Source organism: Hyaena hyaena, unplaced genomic scaffold, assembly GCF_003009895.1.
Source record: "Hyaena hyaena isolate Hyena2069 unplaced genomic scaffold, ASM300989v1 scaffold_1466, whole genome shotgun sequence".
Taxonomy (NCBI): domain Eukaryota; kingdom Metazoa; phylum Chordata; class Mammalia; order Carnivora; family Hyaenidae; genus Hyaena; species Hyaena hyaena.
Window position 1 is genome coordinate 31,530 of NW_024082105.1, and position 25,151 is coordinate 56,680.

A 25,151-nucleotide genomic window follows, 5' to 3' on the forward strand; every position below is an offset into this window, starting at 1 on the left:
TCTCTCTCTCTCTCTCTCTCTCTCTCTCTGTGTGTGTGTATCTCTACATGGCTCTTATCTGTCTCTGAGTCTCTGTCTCCCTACCCCCGTCTGTCCCTCTCCACCACCCAGTTTCTATTCTTACTTCTCTCTCTTCTACTTCACATTCTCTCTCTCCTTCTACCTCTCTTTGCACGGTCATGGCAGCTGCTCTAAATTCTTCATTATTCCGACATCTGTGTATTTCCCTGTCTTCTGATGACCGCTGTCTGTTGTTCTCAGCGCCCTCTTCACAGGAGCCTCTTCCGTCCATCGTCCCTTCTTCTGTCCGCTTCTCTTCTCGGGTCCCCTGGGGCCTGTGGGATGCAGGCCTGTGGTCTGTGCTAAGGCGGCAGGATGGGTCCCAGCTCACAAATGTACGTTTAGTCCTTCGGTGCCTCCTGATCATCCCACCCGCCACATGTCAGGTGATCAGAACGACGACGGCGATGATAGAAGAACTGTCCCCAACATTGCTGCCTTGGGGACAAGGTCATCCCATGCACACAACTGCTTGTATTTGTATTTCATCTGGTCGAGAGGCGCTACCTAGTGGCAGTGTGAGAAACAGTCTATCATGAATTACTAGAATGTCCTATGATTTCACGACCTCTGAAGGAGTATCTCTCTCCATGTTGTTATGTGGCCATGGTTAACGTGTCAGCAGTGTTGGTAACGAGCTTTCTGAGGGCACGTACCCTCGGGGTTTCTGTAAACCCGAATTAGAGAGTTCTTTGCACGAACGATTAGCAGACAGTGTCAGTGAGGAGAATTTACACACAGTCAGGCTGAGCTGGGACATGGATGGGAACGTGACTTTATGCAAATCACTACGGGACACGCTGGACTAAAACAGGGGCTGACGGTGGAGGGGAGAGGACGCCAGACTCGGCCCAGGTCACGCTCCCAGGCCGGTGCTGCTGGGGGCCGGCCCGCAGCTTCCCAGAAAGCAGCCCCAGCGCCTGCTGGTGCCGGGACAGGGCAGGGCGGGGACACTTTCCGGAAGAGCTGAGGGCAGCCCGGAAACCTCAGGCAGAGGCCACATCCCGCCCGCCTTTCCCACGGGTTCCAGGCTGCCCGGTGCCCGCCGTCTGCAGGGACCCGCCGGTTCTGACCCCCCACATGCTGCCAGCCTTCCAGACCCACTTGTCTGGTGAGCGGTCCAGCCGGGGGGCTCAGCCGGGGGCTCCCTCTCTGGGCAGCAAGACTGTAAGCTGACACGTGGTGGCTGAGGGGAGAGGTCTTCTCAGTACGGAGCCACCAAGAAGGGACACTTTGGAGACTCTCAATGACACCTCCTGAGTCTGTGAGGATCGACTGCTTTGTTGGGGACAGAGTGACAGCTCTGGTCCAAGCCCCACCCACCACTTGGAGGATGTGTGTCCTTGGGAAAGTGTCTGTGCAGGGGAATAATAATGCGTAGTCCGGAGCCATCATCCACCGAGGGTCAGGGGTTGGGCCTGGTGGTTGCTTTGTAAATAAACACGATCAGTGAGTCTTACGTACAGTGTAATTCTTATGACAATCTATTCCTCAAATAACACGTCAAGGTACTTATAACAACCACATTTGACAGATCAGCTATTTGAAATCTTGTTCCCCTGCTCAGAGTCACTTAAGTAATGGAGCTTTGATTCAAATCCATGTCTAAGAAAGTAAGAAACGTGTGACACCATCCATTGCATATGTGTGTGTGTGTGTGTGTGTATGTGTGTGTGTGATAAATTTTAAGCTCTAAAGAGTAGGGGCCACAAAGGAAATTTCAGAGAAATTGTGGAATTCAAGAATATCTTTCATAGGCCAGTAAGCATAGAGCATAAGCTATTCTTGAAGAGCAGTCATTCAGGAAATTGTGCTGGACCTCAGAACATGTAGAGATTTTTCCAGCACCTGTGAGTTAATAGTTTATTGCCTTTCATGACACATTAATTTTTTAAAGGTTATAACAGTAATCCTTGATCCATTAAATTACATCACATAAACTTTATTGAATGCCAAACACCATACACGTTGATTCCTTCCTTGCAAGCATGAACCAGGTGTTATCCATCCCATTCTGCAGGGGAAACAGAGGCCTAGGGAGTTCAAGTAACCTTCCTGAGATTGCTGCGCTGGAGAGAGCACACCCAGAACTTCAAGCCTGCGCGGCTCTGGAAGCCTGTGCCCTGGGAAACCCGCCTGTCCGTTTGTGAGTCAGCGGTTCATCTCTGTCCTCGCTGAGCTGTCTTGCGATGCAAAATGTGATCTTGTTATACTTCGCATTTGTTGTCTGCTCTGCACTTCCTGCTGTACAAGTACAGGAGTTTGATGGCTGTCACTTGCACCGACACCTAGCGCCCCCTGCCGGCCACCGCGGGCGTGTCACACTCGCTGTCACGTCTCTGGTCCTCAAGTGAGTCAGGTCTGTCGCTGCAGAGACGGGCCGGCGAGTGCCGGAGCCCGGCAACGCGGCAGCTGTGCACGCAGAGGCTGGGGGATCGGGCGGGTGTCTCCCTGGAGGCCCCTTTTCCTCGGGCCTCCGATGAGAGGCGGCGTCTTCATGTTGGTTTCGAGCGAGAGAAAGAAACCGGGTGCAGCCTGAGCTGTCCGCGCAGGGCCAGTCGGGGGCTCGATCTCAGGCGCCGTGAGCTCGTGTCTCGAGCCGAAATCAGGAATCAGACGGCGGAGCCGCGAGCTGCAGGTGCCCCGAGCGACGTGTGCGGTGCGTCTGGCGTCCGTGTGCGTGTGAAAACTCCGGAGAGCGCGGGTGAGCGACGCGTCTCTACAGTCACGCCGACGGCACCGCCTCTCCTGTCTGTGCACCTCGTTCGCGCCCCTCTCTGCTCTCAGCCACCGCGTCACCCCCCCCCCCAGGGCGACAGGCCCGCGTCCTGGGGCGTCCCGGCCGCACCCGCGGGGCTCTGCGCGGGGTGGGGGACGCGTCCCGGGTGTCACCCCGGGGCGCTGGGGCTGGACGCACACCTACACGCTCTGCACGAACACCCCCGGGCCGCGAGAGCTGGTGGCCGCAGACGGGCCACGTGGCGGCGGCCGGCCCAGCCCCGGCCTCCCCGGGAGCCAGCGGGGGCCTCTGCCCCTGGCGCCCACTGCGGCCTCTCCGCCGAGACGCGGCTGACCCTGACCTTCAGGCACCGCGGGGACGAGGCCGGCGGTCCCCGGGCTGTGCCCCCCGCACCCGGCTTCGCGCCGTGTGGCTCTGATCCTCTTCTGCACAGACGCCAACCAGCCCCCCCGCAGCGGTGTGTGAGGATTAAATAATTTAATCACATGCAGAACACTTAGGAGACTAGCAAATAAAGATTATTAGCTATTATTATATTTATTTTTAACAGTAATTTATTAATATTACAAATACAATTAAAGATAGATAAAATGATAGATCATTAAATTACTAAAGATCATAGTAATTATTTTTAATAATCATTTGTTGACTTGAATGAATTTATGCCTTCTAGATATTTATCCTTTGTGAGTTTTGGCTGTTGTAAATACCCTCAGCGAAACTGTCACGTGTCTAAACTTTATCTAAAGTACTTTTCATTAAATAGAAGTTCTCTATATTGTGCTCAAACTTTCAGCCATCTCCTTTGTGTACTTTGGTGTTCTGTATACGAAAGCTTTCCCCTCTCCGGGATCACAAACGAATTGCATCATTTCTTGTGATATTCTGTTTCAGATTTTACTCAGTGCTCTGGGATTCACTTTTCTGCACTTCCTCGAACTCCTCTCTCTCTGTCTGTCTCTCATTTATTCGCTTCGAGCACTTGTACGCAGCATCCCTGCGGCAGATTCAGAACGCAGAGGAGGTGGGTAGCGAATGGATCAGTGTGTAGAAGGATGGAAGGGTAACTGCCATCACTTTACACTGAACGCAGTCAGAGAGCCCAGGGACTTGGGCAGAGGAGGAACCAGTCGGGGAGGAGGGAAGGGGGGTGCGCCAGGGCGAGTGGCCTGCAGAGGTGCGGTGGGAGGGCAACACAGTTCAGTACTGCGCCTCCCCACGAGGGACGCAGGAGACAAATCGGTGAAGACGTGGAGAGCGCTGAAAGCCAAGCAGAGGCCTGGGGATTAGATGTGAAACACAGATATTCATCATTAACGTGTGTGTGCGTGCACGCCTGTGAGAGGGGAGAGCAAGCGGTACATCTGACATCAGGGTGGGGGAGCTAGTCCGGGGCTGTGGGCGGCCTGCGACAAGGGGAAGCAGGGAGGCGAGGGGGACGGCAGGGATCAGGCCTTCCTTGGCAGGGAGGGGACACTCCTAGATCCGGTAGCAGGGATCACGGTGCAAGCTCAGGACTCAGGGGTCCGTCATCTGGAAAATGAAGCCCAGGAGGGGCGCCCACGTTCTCAGGCTGGGGGTTCCGAAGAAAGGGGGACCCCTCAGGGCTGCGATGGGGGGGGGCGTGTTGAAAGCAGTTCATTGATGCCCAATCTCGGTAAAGGCGGCTCTAGTGTGCAGTGACCGACACCCGGCCAGCGCCTGACACGTTTACTGAATGAACGCACCCGTGGGCTTCGGAGCAATAATCCCAGGCTCCAAAACAAACACTCTCTGGACAACGGGGACACTCGCCCACCCATGGAGAAAAATGCACCCCACCCCACACCCCACTTGGTGCCCCTCTCCAGCACCCACTCAGAAGAAAGAAAAATTAGTAAAGGTGAACAGAGAAGGAACAATCGGGCAAGAAAACTCCTTTCTTGGGCTTAGAGTTACAGAAGTGTGGTGGCATCGCCAAAAGCCGCAGCAATCACTGGGGGGTCACTGGTGGGTTTCAGCAGAGCAGAGCGTGGGGCACAGTTTAATGGTATTTATCCGGGGGCAGGGAGGGTCGAGGGGCATCCGCAAGGTGGCCGTGTCCCAAGGACAAGGAGCTCGGGCCCTTCCCCGGCTTTCCGTGGCTTTCCGTGCCTTTCCGTGGCTTTCCGGTGCACTAACACATGCTCCCCAGAGCTCAGAGCAGCCCCACCTGGTGGGTGTCCGGAGGGGTAAACACACAACTCTGACCTGACCTACAAGCTGTAGAGGCCCTGAGTGTTGGACCTGAGCTCCCAGGGGACAGGGAGTTTGCTGGATTCTAGGAAACCAAGAGAAAGAGAGAAACCATCCTTTGAAAGAGCCTCAGGGTACCTGGCCTTCCTCTCAATTCACGTAGATTTAAGGGTTGTGTATCAGCATCCAGGCTGAAGAAGTCAGCCCGTGCTCCATTAAGCACTCTTTAAAAACGGTAACCAGGGAATCACCAACTTTTTGGCCGGACTATTAAGCCTGCGACCCTTTGTTCGGCTTCTATGAACAACGTAGCAACGCTTGCTGTGTGCCCTGAGCTGTGCGCCAACGGTTCCTCCCAGGTGGCCCCACGTGCAGGCTACTGAGAAAGCAGGTCTGACTCAGGCCAGGGTCAAGGATGAGTAGAAGCCCAGGGCTGTTGATTTTCTAGGTTTGCTGAGAGGGTCGATCACCGCCTTCTCTACGCAGCCACCCAATGTCCAGCTCCATGTATCCGAGTCCTAGGAAGACTGTGGCTGTGCCCTGTGCACGGGAAGGAATGCATGACGCTCATCTCCAAGGCCTGGCACCTAGTGCTGGTTAAGACGGTCAGCTGGGTTCCAGGTAAACCCGGGAAGGCGGTGTGGGCTCCTCTGGAAGGGGCGGTGAGGTCCCAGCAAGGCGGAGCAGGCTGTGGCTAAGGCTTCGAGGGGTTCAGCCGCGTGACTCGTGTGGCATCGAGCACATCTCAGCCCTCTCTACACTCACTCACCTCCCACAGCCTTTGCCGTCTCCCAGAGACTCTCGGCTGGGCCATTGCCATGGGCCGTGGGGTCTTGCCTGGAGTTTTCCAACTTCCAGCCATGGAGGAAGCAACGTGACGGCACGGTGCACGGGGCTGCTCTGTCCCAGGGCCCCGCTGGGCTGATGTACTATTAAACATTCAAATCGGGACAGGGCTCCCTTGGTGATTATAAACATCACCCAGGTTTAAATGAGCATCTGTTTGAGGTATTGGTGGGAACGCCACTTCGGTGTCTGTTTAATAAAGACCACAGGCTTGCTTTATGCGATTCTTTGAAGGGCTTTGGAACTATTCAGAGGCCCAGGTGCCACGGAGTTTGAGAGAGAAATGCGAAAGCACAAGAGTGGGCATGGGTAGGGCTTGCTGGGTCACGGCCGTTTGGAATAAAACACTGTCCTGCAAACTGGCCGACCCACGACGAGGGTTGTCACACTGCGGAAGAGAGGTGGGGAGAGCCTCCATGCTAGTAACCACAAGTCTGCCGAAAATCCAGAGCGGAACGGAAAACTCACTCCCTGTCTCTGGACCTTTCTGGAGGAGACCACTTTCCCATCTTTCACCACCCCCCTCCCCCCTCCCCCCTCCTCTTCATTTTTCAGTGCTTTGGAAAATGGAGGACCTTGAAAAGTTCTGAAACAATCCAATTACTTTTATTTGGTGTTGGTATTTGTTTTTTAAAGGCTCTAAACCAGGGTGAAAGGACTAATTCAGCACCGGTCCTTCGGGAAGGACTTGTCACATGCATCTAGGAATGTTACAGGTGTGGGTGGAAACACAGGTGTGTGTCCAAGGAGCTGTGTGTCCCGCCAGGCTGTGCACCTGCGGAGCCACGAAGAGGGGGGGTGGGGAGCGGGAGAGGCATATCAGAGGAGCTCTGCTCCAGAAGAGGCAGCAATTACCTTTCAAGACCATTAGGTGTATTTCATCATAGGAACTAAAGTTTCAGGGTCACCTGGGGGCTCAGTCAGTTAAGCGTCTGACTTCGGCTCAGGTCATGATCTCACAGTGTGTGAGTTCGAGCCCCACATCAGGCTCTGTGCTGACAGCTCAGAGCCTGGGGCCTGCTTCAGATTCTGTCTCCCTCTCTCTCTCTGCCCCTCCCCTGCTCACACTCTGTCTCTCAAAACAAAACAAAATAAAAGCTATTAAAGTTTTAGTCTCCGCTTTGCCCTGTCCTACAAATTCCAATGTCAGGAGTGGCTTTCTATGACTCATCTTACACGGCTGCCATTTAAGTGTGGGGTTATCAGCTATGCCACCAGGCACCGCCTGTTATTTTCTGGCATGAATATAGCAGTCATGATGAACCAACTTCCCTGCAAATCAGCCCCTGGGAAAACCCTGCCTCAATAACTGCTATTTCCCTATTAAGAAATGTGAAAGGAATGGGCTAGGAGATCTGAAACCACAGATCAGAAACACGTACCAGATTCCAAAGTCTGATGATGCCGATTCAGGACCAGCGGATGGTGCGTACAGGATCATGCCGGCAGAAAAGAGTAAATCAGCTGAAGGATTTTTTTTTTTTTTTTTTGGTTTAAGAACTCCCTTCCATAAACAATGGCCCAGTGAAACGACTTTTCTATTGCATGTGATTGGTTTGTACGTCCCTATGAACATGAACATGTCAGAAAGAAAGGTGACCAAAAGATGAGGCTGGTGTGAAAGGAAAATTGCTGATGATGAAAGTCGTCAGATTTTCGGTGACACACAGACGGTCACGGCTGGCACCTCTGAGGAGCCTCTGTCCACAGAGCTGTTATTTGTGCTGTAGTGATTGCTGGGCAGCAGGGACACGAGTGACCAGCAACGACTGGGAGGGAGGGCTCTGGGGAAGGGAGGCGGGCTGTAGAGCATGACCCGGAGGAACAAGCATGTTTCTGCACAAATAACAACTCCAACCATATGCATTTCAAGCAGTGCGTCCGACTGAAACAGACTTCCCCAAAGAAAGGACTCTGCAGAAAGAAGTAGGGTAATTGCTGGCAGTTAGCAATGGTTTATTTGCAATGACACAGCACTGAAAACATAATCGTTACAGATGATTTGTGGATACAGCGTATATCACCTATCTTATTTCAGGACAATCTGGGAAGACGAGTTGCATAAATATAAAGAGTTGGAAATATAGAGGAATTTTTTTTTTTTTTTTAATATATATAGTGTTCTTTGGGGGTGGATTTTTATGCCCCATCAGGCAGCCAATCTTAGAAAGGCGGAAGTTAACACTCCATAGCTGCTCATCTCCGCCAGCTCACGTCAAGCCCCGGCAGCTGGACAGCTGGGTAACGGGGCGTGGCTTTCTCCAAAGGGACAGCAGCTCTGCCATGCTATTTGTCATGGCCCCCTGAAAAAATGCACATCACAAAACACAGATACTGTCGACTGCTTGGGCAATGGGGTGGCTGGTTTTGCCTCGAGGCAAAACTGCACCTGTGAATGCCAGACAGAGCCAGAGCAACGCGTGTATCAGTGACACTTGAGAGGCAAAGAGCTCCGGATGGAACGAAAGAAAGCAAAAAGCAACTATGTATATGTAGCCTTGGCTGTGCATACACATAGATCGGGAAAGAGATGGGAAGGAACGTGTGTACCTGCGTGTACCTGCATGTCCTCACACATACACAGAGGGAGGCGGTGGAAGATAACACTGAAAACGTGTGCAACAGTTTCCTTTGAAACACGGTAAACTTGGAAGGGGGAGGGAGCGAGCACGTGCTCACACCTGCGTGAGGGAGTGAGATAATCTCGTACTACAGGGTTAACTCATCACGTCTTCTGCGGGACAGCCGCTCAATACCATACACTTGGCGCAGAGAAATTAAGGTTCTGGTCTGGAGAAAGCTACTTCAGCACTGGTGGGAGGGATCAAGTACAAGTCTCCACAGCTTGGACAAAGCACACATAAACCTGTTCATCGAGAACGTGGGAACCAGTGAGGACTTTATCTGTAATTTCCTTTTGTCTCTCTTACTTTTTTTTTTCTTGCACACATGCTCCATTGATACAACTTTCCAAGCCTTGTTTGACACCCTGCCTGTAAATCATTAAGAGTGTAATAGCAAAAGTGAACTCTTCGGGTTTTCCTGGGGGTTTAAAAACCCAATAATCAGGCTCTTTCTACCATATGTTTGGCTCTAATCCAGGCGCCGGGTGAAGTTCTCTGGAAAGAGGCCTTTGTAAGTGGCAAGGTCTCTATACTGAAGCCAGTCTGATTCCTTCACTCCTACCAGCCAGCCTGCATCCTGCAAGACAAAGACAGGGCTTTCAAGATCCAACGCACCACTGGAAAAATCTGTACTGCCAAGAATTAACAAAATAATTTACATGTCTATCTTATTTATTTATTCTGAGAGAGAGGGAGCACAAGTGAGGAAGGGCTGAGAGACAGAGAGAGAGAGAGAGAGAAAGAATCCTAAGCAGGCTACGGGCTGTCAGTGCAGAGCCTGATGTGGGACCTGAACTCACAAACCATGAGATCATGACTTGAGCTGCGATCAAGAGTCAGATGCTTTAACAGACTGAGCCACCCAGGTGACCCCAAAATAATTTAGTGTTGTGATACTGCACCAGGATGTTACATTATACATAAACCAGTGTCTGTGAGCAGTGGGAAGGCTCGTCTCAAATCAGTTGTCAGATAAACAAATAACAATAAGTTACTATGCTAGAGTGCCTCAGTCGGTTGGGCGGTAGACTCTTGATTTTGGCTCAGGTCATGATCTCACAGTTCATGAGATCAAGCCCCACCTCAGGGTCCACACTAACAGTGCTCAGAGACTGCACCTGATTCTGTCTCTCTCCCTCTCTCTCTAACCACCTCCCACTCACTCTCACTCTCTCTCAAAATAAAGAAACTAAGAAAAAATAACAGTAAACATTTAAAATTATTTACTTTCTGGATCTAGTAGAGCTAACTGTAAAGTAATACAAATAGAACAATTTTGTATGTAGTTCATTGATGTTAACTGGATTAGGACAGGAGTTCTTAAGGAAGAGAAAAGGATTAGAACGATAGCCAGTATCAAAAGGAAAACACCATGTACAGATGCGTCATGCACAGAACATTATCCTGTGGGTCACAGGGAAGAGATGACTTAAGGACCCAGGTCAGGATATCGTGCTGGTGAGGCCATGGAAGGTCTAGTATTTCATCCTGAACCGCGTGCCTCGAGAAAGAACTCTGTGCTCCAGTTCACATCATGTGACCCAAATAAACCACCACATACAAGGTTTCTCAACTAACTGCCCGACAGGTGTTACCTGATACTGCTGTTGTGTTTGTTGTTGCTGTGACAGTATCTCATTTTTCAAGTTTATATGAACTACAAAGCAGGTCATTGTCACGACATTCTTGTTGGGAACATTCCCATGTTCTTTGTAGAGTATTCCTTATAAACATTTGTCTCTCTTACAGCATATAAGCATATAGTTATACCATATAAGCATATCGTTATAAGCATATAGTTATACCATATGAGCATATAGTTATACCATCATAAACATGAAGACTGTTAGCCACAGGAAGGTGGAGGGAGCCCCTGTGTGTGGCTGTTCAGCTCGGGAGATCACAGGTGGGACTGAGAACGAAGGCTGCTATGTGCCCTTGGCCTATGGCAGATAAGCAGAGCCTGGTTGGAAAAGGCTGAGTGGAAGGAACGGCGTGAAACCTACAGACTGTATAATGCAAAACTAGCGGGAAATGATTTGTCTTGATTATGTTAACAAATACGCGAAAGAGATCCCAGTTAGGATGAAAGATGGGCAGATTTAATCTGAAGCAATTCCCAATATAGTTCAAGTACATCAGATAAAATGAGGCTTCAAAAATTAAATAAAGAGGCTGAATACATTCTCTCTTGATGTAATCTGAAGCTATAAATTGATGCTGTTATATAGACATGCAATATAAGCATTTAGACAGGCCAATTTTTGAAGGCGGAAAAAAAAAACAACAAGGAAAAGAGGACTCAATAAAATACCCGATAATATCCTGGCTCGGAAGAGAAGTGTCCTCTTGAAAATTATGTTATGTATGTGAAGGGCAAAGTTATACTTAAAGTAAAAGATGGTAACTAATTTTTTTCTAAACCTCTGAGAAGCATCTAAAGGGCCATATTTCCCCCGTGAGTGTCTATATTTGACTTTATTTACAATGAGTGAAAAAACCTAATGGAGCCAAGTAGAGTCACGTATTTTAAAATTGTTTCAATAAAGAAAAAAAGTTCAAGTTCAGGACTAGTACAAACTCATCATCAAGATATATTCCCACATGTATATTCTGAAACACGATTTATATAGTAAAGTGGAAAATATTAGCCAAGATCAATCTTGAGCTGAGGCAAATAGGGAAAATTAAATCTTAAATGCTTAAAATATGTGGCAGATAAGACATACAGTTTTGGTAATGGCCAAATAGCTTGCTTCAGAGAGGTGCTTCTACACAGAACAATTATAGCCACTAGAATAACTATGTATTTATACATATCTACTTATACATATGTATACACATATGCAACTATTTGCATATAGAAATAACTTAGAAAATATGTAACAGAAAAGTTTACATAATGGGATTGTTACAAATAATGGGGGTGAAGGCACTGACAGTGACCAAAAGCAGGCAAAAATCGGAGACTATTTAACCCTTGAAAGAAGTTAATTGCACTGGGTGTGATTTGTACAGATACAGCATTCCATTCCCGCCCCCACGGATCAGGTGCATTATTATGGGGAGTATCTTGAAAAGAAGAGATCAACAGAGGTGGGCTCTCAAGCATGCAGAGAAACTTCCCTGAAATCCTGAGCTGCCCCACAAGCTGTGAATATACAAGGGGTCCCCCCAAGGAGAAAGCAACACAGAGAGGCAAAAAAGCTGAAGCAAAGTTTCAGCGCTGTTCATGGGGAGACAGAGTTTAGAGTTTGGAGGCTTGGGCCGTCCTTGAGGCTTTCTACTGAAATTTCAGAAGGGCCATTCTCGCAAGTAAATGATGTTTCAGGACTAAGAGTTCATCCTCAAAGTAAAGGCAAAATTGAAATGGACCCACCCTAACAAGTTATAAGACAAACTTCCACAAATTTAAGCGAATTATCCAGTTACCTCCACGTCTGCTAGAGGCAAAAGAAACAAGCTTCAGAGACAGAAAACAGAATCCCGGCTCTACAATGTGTCCAGTGTCAAGAAACAAAAAAAAAGTTACTGGAGGGCACCTGGGTGGCTCAGTTGATTAAGCATCCGACTTCGGCTCACATCATGATCTCATGGTTCTTGAGATCGAACCCCGCATTAAACTCTGTGCTGACAGCTCAGAACCTGGAGCCTGCTTCAGATTCTGTGTCTCCCTCTCTCTCTCTGCTCCTCCTCTGTTCGTGCTCTCTCTTTGACTCTCTCTCTCAAAAATAAATGTTAAAAAGAAATTTTAAAAAATCACTAGATATGAGAAAAAAGAGGAAGATATCCTCTGAAGATAAAAGGTAATCAATATAAGTGTGTCCTGGGATGGCCTAGCTTTTGGAATTAGCAGTAAGAAATTAACAGGGCTATTATAAATACATGCATATGCTTACATTGAAAGATAGCAATAATGAAAGAATAGAGGAGAAATCTCAGGAAAGCAATGGCAACTAAATACAAAACCAACACGAACATTTCAGAACTGTGTCAAGTACAGCATCTGAAATGAAAAAGTCACTGGATAAGCTTAACAACAAATTCAAAGTAGCAGAAGAAAGGGTCATTGTACTTGAAGACAAATCAATAGAAATTATCCAACCTGAGCACCAGAGAGAATTACACACAGAACAAAAGAGAACAGTCTTAGACATCAAGAAGTCCAACAGATGTATAATTAGGGACTCCGAAAAAGAGGAGAAAAAGAATGAGGCAAGAGAAGAATTTAAGAAATAGTAGCTGTAAGTCTTCCGAATGTAATGGAAAACATCAGGTTACATATCTAAGCAGCTCAGTGAATCCCAAGCATGAAAACTACAAAACAAACAAACAAAAACAAACAAAACACCCAAGACCTAAGCACATTATATTGAACTGATGAAAACCAAAGATACAGAGAAATTCTTAAAAGCAGTCACGGAAAAAGCCGCAGTGTATACCCAGAAACAAGGTAAAAGAAATGGTAGCTGATTTCTAGCCATAAACAGCAGAAAACAGGAAACAACAGAGCAGGATCTTTAAAGAGTTGAAAGAAAAAAGTCAACTGGGAATTCTTTCTCTTGGGAAAATATCTTTAAAAATGAAGATGAAGAAAGACATTTTCAGATAAGCAGAAGCTGAGAGTATTTCAGACAAGCAGATTAGCATCGTAGGAACTGGTTAAGGAAACTTTTCAGGCAAGGGCACCTGGCTGGCTCAGTCAGTGGAGCATGTGACTCTGGAACCTCGGGTTGTGAGTTTGAACCCCCGGTCGGATGTAGAGATTACTTAAACATTAAATCTCTTTTTAAAAGAAGAAAGGAAAAGAAAGAGTGCTCTGAGAAAGAATAGTAAAAAAAAAAAAAAAAAGAAAAAAGAAAAGAAAAGAAAGAAGAGAAAAAGAAAAGAAAACTTTTCAGGCAGAAAAGTGAGACCAGATGGAAACTCAGATCTATGAGAAGAACCAGAAAGAGCAGAGAAAATGGTGAACATGTTGGTAGACGTAAGATTAGCTTTTTCCTCTTAATCTCTTTAAAAGACAACTTATGGTTAATGCAAAAAAAAAAAATTCGCTTACATAATAGGGTTTTTAACAATTTTGAGACACGTAGACACTTTTGCCTGATAGCAATTAATGCTTTGCAACATTTTGCCTTGAAGAGTGTTTCTGAGCTTTTAACCATTTTGTGGATCCTTTCAAAGAACTAACTTTTGGATTTATTAGTTTTCTCCATTGTGTGTCTTTTTATTGCATTCAACTATGAACTATTTTATTTCTGTCCTTCTGTGTGCTATGTACTTAATTTGATCTTTTGTATCTTCTTGGGCTAAAAACTTAGAAACTGATGGTAAACTAGGAAATATTTTTCTAATTTACACTATGATTTAGGTGGTCCATGGATTATTCAGAAGTATATTTTTAATATTTAGAGCTTTTAAAGCTGTATTGTTATTATTCATATCTAATTCAATTTTACTGTGGTTGAGACTTTGACCCACCACCTGCTCTACCTTGGTAAGTGTATTATCAAGAGAAAGGACAAAATGGGGGGCTTGGGAAGTCTTAACCTCTAAGGTAGTAACTTTATTTTGGGGAGAAAGGGTTTGGAAACCTCCTTGAGAAGATTATGGAAATTAAAGCTCTTCTCTCCAGAAGAACATGTTAATAGGCACATTTATACATTTTGCATACTATTTAGGGGTTCACAAATCCCATGATTAAGAACAAAATGGAATTCTTGGCACCTTCACATCAGACCACTATGCTCAAGGGCGACTTTTTTAAAGAGCCTTTTAAAATTGAGGTATAATTTAAATACTAGGTAACGCAAACATCACTTAAATGTACAGTATAATTTTGACAAATGCATATACACATGTAATCCACACCCCTATTCAGATAGAAAACATTTCCATCCCCAGAAATTTCCCCATGTTCTCTCCTGGCCAATCTCCACACCCCCCAAGGGTGTGGACATTGAAGATTTTTAGTGCATGTGGACAGGGGCCATATTTCCTCAAGACTGGTTTTTCAGAGACAACATCCCTACACAGTGGATGCAAAATAAGAAATGGTCATCTATTTGTATCAAAAGGAAACAATATGGCAGCCTCCCAAAGAGGTGTCCTAAAAAGCTTTCATTAGCCATGTCCTGCACTGATAAGCCCTAGGCTCTTTCCTAAGCTGCCCTGCAGCACCTCAGAAAATAGAAATGTCTTCAGGAAGTCACTGTGTCCATCAGACCCTCAGAAAAAAAACCCAACATAGCCTGTAGGACCTTTCAATTTCACTCTTTACCTGGTCAGCTTCTGAATCTGAGGGCACCACCAAAACAACGTCACCTCTTTGTAAGGTAAGTTCGTCAGAATTTGCTGCCTCAAAATCGTGCAGTGTTTCCACCTGCAAAAGATTTTAAAAGAATTTACTAATTTTATTTTATTAATTTTTTTAAATGTTTGTTTATTTTTAAGAGACAGACAGAACATGAGCGGGACAGGGGCAGAGAGAGAGGGAGACCCAGAATCTGAAGCAGCTCCAGGCTCTGAGCTGTCAGCACAGAGCCCGAAGTGGGGCTCGAACCCACAAACCATGAGATCATAACCTGAGCCGAAGTCAGATGCTTAACTGACTTAGCCACCCAGGTGCCCCGAATTCACTAATTTTAAAAAGAAAGGGAGTGTAACATTGAAGTCTCCTGGCCAGATTACCAGCGTACTTGTAGAAGCCTCTCCAAGCTGGATAACAAAGACAATGATCCTAACATACTTCAAGGAAGAAGACCTCTAAACAGAGAAAGGAGTCCTGTTTACTTAAAACAACCAATTCTTGAAGACGGATATTGAAGCAATTTGGATGTACGTTTAATAACACAATACCTTCTTCAAGAATTGAAATGTAGTGCTTTTGTTAAATTTCAATTCGTCATTTTTTGTTAGAGATTTACATTTTACTATCACTAATGTTTATTATGGTTTGTTTTTAAACTTGAACTAAAAATGCCTGGTGGGAAGTGACTCTAACCCCACTTCTGTCATGTAATTAGGGATTGGAAAGATCACTTCCCATGTTATATGGGAATTACTATTTAACTAAACCCAGTGATCAATTCCTGTATAAACTTCCTTCCCTATCTTACCTTTGAAACCATGCCAACCAATTTCTTTTTTCTTTTTTTTTTAAACTGAAATATAGGGGCATCTGGGTGGCTCAGTCGGTTAAGTGGCTTCAGCTAAGATGATGATCTCACAGTTCGTGAGTTCATGCCCCGCGTTGGGCCCTGTGCTGACAGCTCAGAGCCTGGAGCTGCTTCGGATTCTGTGACTCCCTCTCTCTCTGACCCTCCCCTGCTCACGCTGTCTCTCTCTGTCTCAGAAATAAATAAAACATTAAAAAATAGTAATAAAAATAAATGAAATTTACCATTTGTGAAAGAAAAAGAGCTGCATTTTGAAACGTAAATCGTATTAGGGAACTGAAAATTCCCACCTATATCCTATTAAGGGTAAGTGCCTTTAGCCGTCGGCGTAAGCCAGCGTTTCCCGGTGTTTACCGCAGACAGGTTTGGGGTAAGGCCTTCCCTTTACGAAGGCTCTCCGCAGCCATCGGATGGTGTCACTGAAAACCCTTCTCTCGTTCATTTGGGCCTTTCTTCCCACCAGTACAAGCAAAGAATACATCTTGCCAAAGGCAAAAGGCAACATCTGGAAATCGAACTTTCCAGCAAAAGGGCCTCAAAGCAGAGGAAGGACCAGCGGCCAGCAGACCTTGTAGAGGAAGCCGGGGGGCGCTTCCTGAGGCGCCGGGCTCGGTGGAGCGGAGGGCTCGGGCTGCGGGGCCTCGGGCGGCTCGCCGGCGGCGCTGGGGGTCCCCGCGGGCTCCGCCACGTCGGCCGCTTCGCGTTCCTCCCCTTCGTGGTTGGAGGCGGGCTCTATGACGACCGACGGGATGGCCTTGTCCTGCGGGAAGAGAGGCGCTCGGCCGAGCGGGGGCGGGGGCCGCTGCGCGCTGCCTCCGTGCGGGCGCGCCCCGCGGCTCCCACGTTCCCCACCTCCTCGGCTCACCCAGTGCCCGCCGCTCCGCACACCGGCGCACACCGGCGCACACCCGGCCCACTCCCGGCGCGCACCCGGCGCACACCCGGCCCACACCCGCGCACACCCAGCGCACACCGGCCCACTCCCGGAGCACACCGGCGCACACGGGCCCACACCCGGCCCTCACCGGCCCGCAGCCGGCGCACACAGGCGCACACCGGCCCACTCCCGGAGCACACCGGCGCACACCGGCCCGCACCCGGCGCACACCCGGCCCGCACCCGGCGCACACCCGCGCACACCCGGCCCACACCCGGCGCACACCCGGCCCACACCCGCGCACAGCCGGCGCACACCCGGCCCTCACCGGCCCGCAGCCGGCGCACACAGGCGCACACCGGCCCGCACCCGGCGCACACCGGCCCGCACCCGGCGCACACCCGCGCACACCCGGCGCACACCCGGCCCACACCCGCGCACAGCCGGCGCACACCCGGCCCTCACCGGCCCGCAGCCGGCGCACACAGGCGCACACCGGCCCGCACCCGGCGCACACCGGCCCGCACCCGGCGCACACCCGCGCACACCCGGCGCACACCCGGCCCACACCCGCGCACAGCCGGCGCACACCCGGCCCACAGCCGGCGCACACCGTGCACGCCCTTCCTCCCGACACGGCCTCCCTTCCGTCTCCCCTGAGGCGCACGGCCTTGGCGGGACGGATTTCTGGACCCCTGAGCAGTCAGGCAGCTTGCTGGGGGGGGGGGGTCTGTGGAAACTGGGAAGAGGGAGGGAGGGGGTCGTGTTGGGGTGGGGGAGACGATCCTGAAAGGGTATTAGTAGGGTTCCAGGAATGGCCTCATTTTCGCCAGGGTCCACTCTCACCCCACTGAACACTAACACTGGTGTTGGGGGGGGTAGTTTATTTATCTAATCTGAGAGCGGGAGGAGGGCCAGAGACGCAGGGCATGAGACTTCCCAGCAGGGTCCGCACTGTCGGCGTGGAGCCCGGTGCGGGGCTCACAACCACTAGCTGTGCGGTCGTGACCAGAACCTAAACCGAGGGCCGCAGGCCCCCCAACACGCGCCCCCCAACGCTGGCGCCCACGTTCACCCCCGTGACGCCTCTTTCGCAGGGTCCGCGGGACTCCTGAACAGCCTGCAGCCACGTTGCGGGCCCGGATCCGGCCTGTGTTTGGAGAAAACCTGCCTCTGCTTCGCCTGTGGACTGTCATCAGAGCCCACACTGCAGTGACGGCGGCGGGGCGCCGAGTCCCACCCGCGACTCCGAGGACGCTCCGCTCCGGGGGGCAGCGGTGACGAGCACCAGAGCACCAAGATTTCCGCGGCATTGGTACCAAAGGTGAGCAAGAAGAGGAATTTCACGGGCATAATGTTTCCTGCCTTTCCCGTCAAGTTCTGTGTTCCCTCAGACCCCGTGGGCACTTCCATTCTCCCATCTGGAGGAGACAATCCACGCTTCCAACGAGGGTAACAATAGACTACAAAACGCTCCTGGCGTTGTGACAAGAAGCCTTCGCGAACAAATGGAACACATTTTTGAGGTTCTTCTCCAGGTACCAATACTTCCTGTTTTTCTCGTGGGATCAAAGGGTCATTTAGTTTCAAGCTTTGAGCAACCCTGGAGGGTTCTCCGGGGCAAGCTAATCAGGACAAAGGGAAGCAGAACACGAAGAGCCCACTTTCCAGTGTTCCCTCCTGGCGTCGAGAAGAACCAGATGCGGGGCTGGGAAGGCCTGCCCTCGCTGTGAGCCCCACATCACAGCACATGTGGATTTTCGACCTTGCACACTTCTCCGAAGCGGCGAAGACCTGGGGCTAATCGGGCAAGTTCACGTCTGGATGCTGGATTTGCGGGCACCCTGATCATAAAAACAGTCTCTACACACCCCTAATAATGATACGATTTAACGACCGATGTTGGGTTCTCCTCGGGTGCCTGGCACTGGGCTAAGCGCTCCCCGCACAGCTATTTCCTCACGTAATCCATGCCACAGCCCCACTGTTCTGGCACATTCTCTCCCTCCTCCCTCCACCTCACTTTTTCATCATCTTTCATCCTTTTTCTCCATCACCGGGGCCTGTGCGAGTCTCACAACGCCGACATCAGGGGAATGCCAGGCCCATGCTTTCCGAGAGGCTTCCACACATAAGTGTACAAGAAATAACGATAAATAAAATAAACTAAATTTAAAAGGTATAAAACTGGGGCGCCTGGGTGGCTTAGTCGGTTAAGCGTCCGACTTTCGCTTAGGTCACGATCTCGCGGTTCGTGGGTTCGAGCCCCGCGTCAGGCTCTGTGCTGACTGCCAGCTCAGAGCCTGGAGCCTGTTTCAGTCTGTGACTCCCTCTCTCCCTGACCCTCCCCTGCTGACGCTGTCTCTCTCTCTCTCCTAGAAATAAATAAAAAAAAACATTAAAAAAATAAAAAAAAATAAAAGGTATAAAAGTATATAATTATGTAGATGATATATCACTGTAGATACAATTCCGTTCTGTGCAGCGAGGCACCACGAGATGGCCACAGGCCTACCCGGCACCCGAAGGGGTGATCCCGACCCACCAGGAAACAGCAGCTCGACTGGCGCCCCCCCCCCCCCGCCCCCCAACGTCCATTTCACCGGGACCCGCACCTGAGGCGCGGCTGCTTCTGACTCCTCCGGCTGAGATCCGTCGCTCCCCACGGCCTGTGCGGTTTCGGCGTCTACACCTGCTCCTTCCCCGGCGGGAAGAGCCGCCTCCCCCGCGGGGGCCTCCTCGGCAGCGGCAGCGGCAGCCGAGGCTCCGGCGGTCGCGTCAGCCTCCGTCCCGGGCAGGACCTGCGAAGCGGGAACCCGACAGCGCGTCTGTACGTCCGCGGACGCGGCCAGGCTCACGCCCGGCGCTTGCGCTCGCGCCGCCTCCGCGGAGGCTCGTCAGAGGCCGAAGCTCCGCGAGGACGGAAGCCGGGCCGGGCGCGGCGGCGGCGGCCTCCGCGGGGACGGAGGGCGCGCGCGCTGTGGGCGCCGACGGCGGGCGCGCGGGGGCGAGCGGCGTGGGCTGTGCGGCCCGGCCGGTCACCGCGCGGTACGCGTGAAACCGACGTAGCCTTGTGTGAAGCTACACTTGCATTTAAAAAAAAACACGGAAAATGATGACTCTTGTTCCTGAGACCCCGACGACGCTGCACTCCTCAGCTTCTGTGGCACTTCGTTACGGCACATGGAAGGTGAATGGACGCGACAAATGCCGTTCCTGAGACAGGGCTTTTAAGGGTGGATGGTCCCCGTCCCAAGCTATTCTGTTTGTGTTGCCTGAAAGCGGATGGTGACAAAGCCCCAGAAGGAGTCCGAGTCATAAAATGGAAGGGGACTCGCCCCAAAACCTGGGTCGTGGAAGAAAGCCATGTTAAGAAAAGCATCCTCACCGTGCAAAGTCAGAGCTTCGAAAAACCGCACGTCAGGTAAACTCTAAAACCTTTATGGGGGGAGGGAGGGCGCCTGGGTGGCCCGGTCAGTGAAGCAGCCGACTTCGGCTCAGGTCACGATCTCATGGTTCGTGGGTTCGAGCCCCGCGTCGGGCTCTGTGCTGACAGCTCAGAGCCTGGAGCCTGTTTCAGATTCTGTCTCTCCCTCTCTCTCTGCTCCTCCCCTGCTCATGCTCTGTCTCTCAAAAACAAATAAAAATGCTTAAAAAAATTCTTCATGGGGAAGGTCCCAGAAGCTAAAATTCATTCGTGAAAAGATATATATACTGGGGAGTTTTCTCAAGGAGACTTCTTGAAAATGAAGGGAAAATAATTTTTGTTATGAAATATGCATTATAGGGGCATCTGGGTGGCTCAGTCGGTTAAGCATCTGACTTCGCCTCAGGTCATGATCTCGCGGTTCGTGGTTTCAAGCCCTGTGTCGGGCTCTGTGCTGACCGCCAGCTCAGAGCCTGGAACCTGCTTCAGGTTCTGTATCTCCCTCTCTCTCTGACCCTCCCCTGCTCAGGCTGTCTCTCTCTCTCTCTCAGAAATAAATAAAACATTAAAAATTTTTTAAAAAATGAAATATGCATTATAATAAAAAATCAAATCAAATTTTAGGTCCTTGAATAGGAAACGTCAACTAGAAAAGAAGTGAAAATTTATTTTGGGGTTCAGCTCAGGTCATGATCTCACGGTTCGTGAGTTTGAGCCCCTCCTCAGGCTCTGTGCTGACAGCACAGAGAATCCGGAGCCTGCTTCGGATTCTGTGTCTCCCTCTCTGCTCCTCCCCTGCTCACATTCTGTCTCTCTCTCAAAATTAAATAAAGGTTAAAAAAGTTATTTTTAAGATTGGGCATAGTCAAAAGAAGAGCTTTGGGTAGTATGTAAAACTTGCAAAAATTAAATAAAATGCAATCAGAAGTTTTATTTTTGAGCAGATTGGTTAGTGAGCACACGGAAGATGCTAACATCAGTTTGGCAGGCCTGACTTGCAAAGCTCAAATCAGAAAAGACTGAGGAAGAAGAATGTTCGATTGATCTTATGTAATATGCCCAGCACACATGTTTCAAAAAGTGATCTTGCTTTTTGATGTGATTAGCGCTAGCGGTTCCTCTTCTTTATCGAATAAATTCTACCCAGCTTGTCCTGTTAGGTTAGGAAAGTTCCAGTGCTGCTGATATTCACTGTCACGCCCAGAAGAGGAAATGGGCAGTATCTGCAGAGCGGACATCAGAAGCAGGAGGTGGAGAATGTAAGCCACAGACCTAAGGTCAGAGCAGCACATTTAAAAATAAAATTTTTTAAGGTTTATTCATTTTTGAGAGAGAGAGCATGAGCAGGGAAGGGGCAGAGAGAGACACACACAGAATCCGAAGCAGGCTCCGGGCTCCGAGCTGTTAGCACAGAGCCCAAAGTGGGGCTTGAACCCACACTGTGAGATGATGACCTGAGCCGAAGTCAGATGCTCAACCGAGTGAGCCACCCAGGCGTCCCCAGAGCAACACATTAAAAAAAAAAAAAAAAAAAAAACCTCAAAAACCTTCTTCTGACTCCAATTTATATGAAACAGATTAAAGAAAACTAATCTGACACAGAATACATCTTTTTACAACGTAACATTGTACTTTAGGGATGAAACACAGTGCTAACAGCTATACTATTTGCTATATGGCCAAGTATTACTCATATTCTTAGAAATTTACTTGCCTCTCTTATAGGAACTTGGCTCCACACAAAGTGTGCAACGATCCAACATGTAGTCATGAACCCTGATGTACCATTTTTTTTCTGGCCCCATCTTTAAGGTACTGGGTTCAGGAAAGTAATCCTTTATATGAGTTGCAACACATTTATTTAAAGGCTAACAATGACTGAAGTGGGGATTCAGATTCTGGTGAGTGACTGAAAATTCCCCTAAATAGAAAGCTTGTTTAAAAATGTGAGAAAATTGCATTTTTTTTTTGTTTTAAATGAACACGTTTTTTGGATGGATGTATCATTGCTGTTGTCAAGGGGGTAATAATCAGAACATAAATCAGCAGGGTACCTTCATTCCAAGAAGGACAATGAACAATTATTCATAGCTTTACTGTTGAAGAAATCAACAGGCTTTCTCTAGGATCCTAAGGACTGCCTAGCAAAGTTTCTTCCACATCAGAAACTATGTATAAAGCCAGTGTGCATACAGTGACTTTCAGGCTCAAATGTAGAAAGCGTGTTGTGTTATCATAATTCTGAGTTACTTATGCTTTCCATCTGCCTGAAAAATCACACCTATGGAGTGAATATCTCCCTGGTTTTCAATGGCATCAAACCAGATGGACTGTATATTACGCAGATGGTATGGGCAAACAGAGCAGTATATACCACACACACACACACACACACACACACACACACAGTTACAGATCAAAACACAACCATTATGTTGTCTAACAGGCTACTCCTCCAAATGATTATGCACAAATCTTTCCATACATACATGCGCCAAGCACATACCATTAGTGACTGGATTTTACTCTCAACTGAACGGATATATGTGCAGAAGAGAATATATTTCTGTGAAGTATTAATGGTGTTGCCAAAAATAACCTCACTCTCTCCATACAAAAAAAAGAATGTTAATGAGGAGTCCCTGATTTATCTCAAGTGCTCTGAATAGCTATCAATTTGATCGTATCAGATCTTACTTTCCAAGATATACCTGGCAATACGTTATCACCTTGCCTTTCCCGAGTAATTGAAACAGGCGTCCCCGGCTGGATGTGATTTAGACCTCGACAGCGTGGCTGCTGTGATGCCAGCCACCAGCAGGTGGAGCCCAAGGGCTCGGTCTGTCCAGGCTCCGATGTTTGCTGACCTCAAAGGAGCAAATACCCCAGTTTCCACCTGCCGGCAACTTTCCACCTGCCGGCAACTGACCTGATCTCTGTCACAGACACGAAAAGGGCTGGAAGAACGACAGCCAACACAAATCACCAAGAGACTGAAACTAACAATGTCAGCAGAGGCGAGGTGCCAAGGAAACAGGCACTCTGACTACAGAGAGGAAAAGCGGACCATTCTAAATGACCTACTTGGACAGGGGAGGACCTTAACGTGCTCCATTCTTCTCTGAGTCCATTAGCAAGGAATTCCTATTTTTCTAGCTAAATATAACACTTAGATTTTACAGACCGTAAGAATATTTCGGAAACAGAGAAGGACTGTCTGCTACCTGTCTTCCCTCCTATCTTTCTGTCTCTAGAATTGCTCTGAAAATCAAGAACGCCCAATCCTCCCTTTATGTCTGGAATCTGTTCCCCATTTCCTGCTCTTACCAAAATATCTCCAGTGCAGACTTGCTGACTGTAATAACAGAGCAACATAAATATACAACGGGAAACAGGACTCCATTCGTTAAGATGAGGTGTGAGCTCCAGGTAAAATCAAAGACAGATTTTAAAAAGTGATTTTCAGTGACAGGGTTATCCCTCTTTTTGTTATCATTTTATGGGTTCCAATTTGTTAGCTATTTGTAGATTCAGAAATGGGAAACATTTTCTGGACTCTGCTTGCTACTGGAGACGTTACACCCACTATGAAGTACCATGATTAACGACCATCTGTCGTGTGTTTGTTTAAGTGTCATCAGGGAGACCTGAGGACTGAAACTAGTGAAAGTATTTCAAGCCTATGATAGTCAATGTTAAATTTTTCCTGTCCCTCCAAATGTTAAGGGAAACACTACTATAATCTTAACTTCTACCAAAACCGTACTGTCTGTGGGGCGGCTGGGTGGCTCAGTCAGTTAAACATCCAACTTCAGCTCAGGTCATGATCTCACAGCTCATGGGTTCGAGCCCCGCGTTGGGCTCTGTGCTGACAGCTCAGAGCCTGGGGCCTGTTTCAGATTCTGCGTCTCCCTCTCTCTCTGACCCTCCCCTGCTCAACGCTGTGTGTGTCTCTCTCTCTCTCCCTCTCTCTCTCAAGGGCTCTGTGCAGACATCTCAGAGCCTGGAGCTGCTTCAGATTCTGTGTCTCCCTCTCTCTCTGCCCCTCCCCTGCTCACACTCTCTCTCTCAAAAATAAATAATCATTAAAGAAAACCTGTACTATCTGCTGGCCACAGAGATTTACGGTGGGAAAGGGCTAATGCGAAAAGGTATGGATAAGTTCTCCCTGCCTCCGCCACATGTTGACTGCACCCCCAAGGCCCACTGACACGCGGGCACCCCGACTCCTGGCAATCTGCACGTGCGTCACGGACGGCACAAGGACCAGCAAGGGCTCTCACTCTACCGCACCACACAGATCTTACGGCTGGACCTTCCGCCTCAACAGTCTCCTTGATGGAAAGCATTTTGGTCCTGACATTCTCGCCAAAGCCCTTCCAAACACCTGTCCACACAGCGCCCGGAAGTGAGTGCAATGAATCCAGTGCAACAGCAGGGAGACACAACAGGGTGATGGCAAACAGCCAAGCCCCCCAGGAGATGGTGCCCGGAGAGCAGGGCGACAGGGCCCAGGCTCCAGACAAGAGTAGTCATGGGCCACACGAGACTGGGTCGCCTTGTGTGGCTTATTTATTTTATTTACTCATTGTTTGTGTTCTTGGCGATGTTAGCTCTGAGCAATGACTGACAAGACAGAAAGTGGTCTGCGTGGGGACTGCCCTAGAAAGAAATTCCACACGTACGTATTGGCTCAGTATTTTTAACTGAAAATAGGCATTTCCCTGTTTAAAAAAATAATGGATACCATGGGTTTAAAAATAATCAAAGAAATAACATTTTCATGTATGGATTTTTAGTTATTTTCTGTGCTTAGAGGGGCTTTACTATCTATTTTATAACACACAGATCATCCCTCTTAGGAAAATTGTATCAGTGGCTATATAATTTGTACTTTATTGTTTTTTCTTTTTCTTTTTGATGTTTATTTTTGAGAGAGAGAGACAGACAGACAGACAGACAGAGCATGAGCAAGGGAGAGGCAGAGAGAGGGAGAGGGAGACACAGAATCTGAAGCAGCTCCAGGCTCTGAGCTGTCAGCACAGAGTTCGACGCAGGGCTTGAACTCACGAACCGTGAGATCATGACTGAAGTAGGACACTCAACTGACTGAGCCACCCAGGCGCTTCAGTGTCTATTCCCTTCTTTAAGGTGGACAGTAATTATCTGCAAGTCCTTTCCTCAG

The 25,151-nt window shown here is 48.8% G+C and overlaps 1 protein-coding gene across 1 annotated transcript in view; it reads right to left on the reverse strand.

Moving 5' to 3' along the window:
* Positions 1–7,952: 7,952 nt before the first annotated feature.
* Positions 7,953–25,151, reverse strand: part of AMPH (amphiphysin) — a 240,897-nt gene continuing 223,698 nt past the window's right edge. The window contains exons 18-21 of the mRNA XM_039223853.1: positions 19,155–19,340; positions 16,231–16,422; positions 14,765–14,866; positions 7,953–9,061 (exon numbers count right to left, since the gene is read on the reverse strand). Of these exons, the coding sequence (XP_039079784.1) occupies positions 8,954–9,061; positions 14,765–14,866; positions 16,231–16,422; positions 19,155–19,340 (588 nt within the window). The 3' untranslated portion in view covers positions 7,953–8,953. The remainder of the gene's footprint in view (positions 9,062–14,764; positions 14,867–16,230; positions 16,423–19,154; positions 19,341–25,151) is intronic.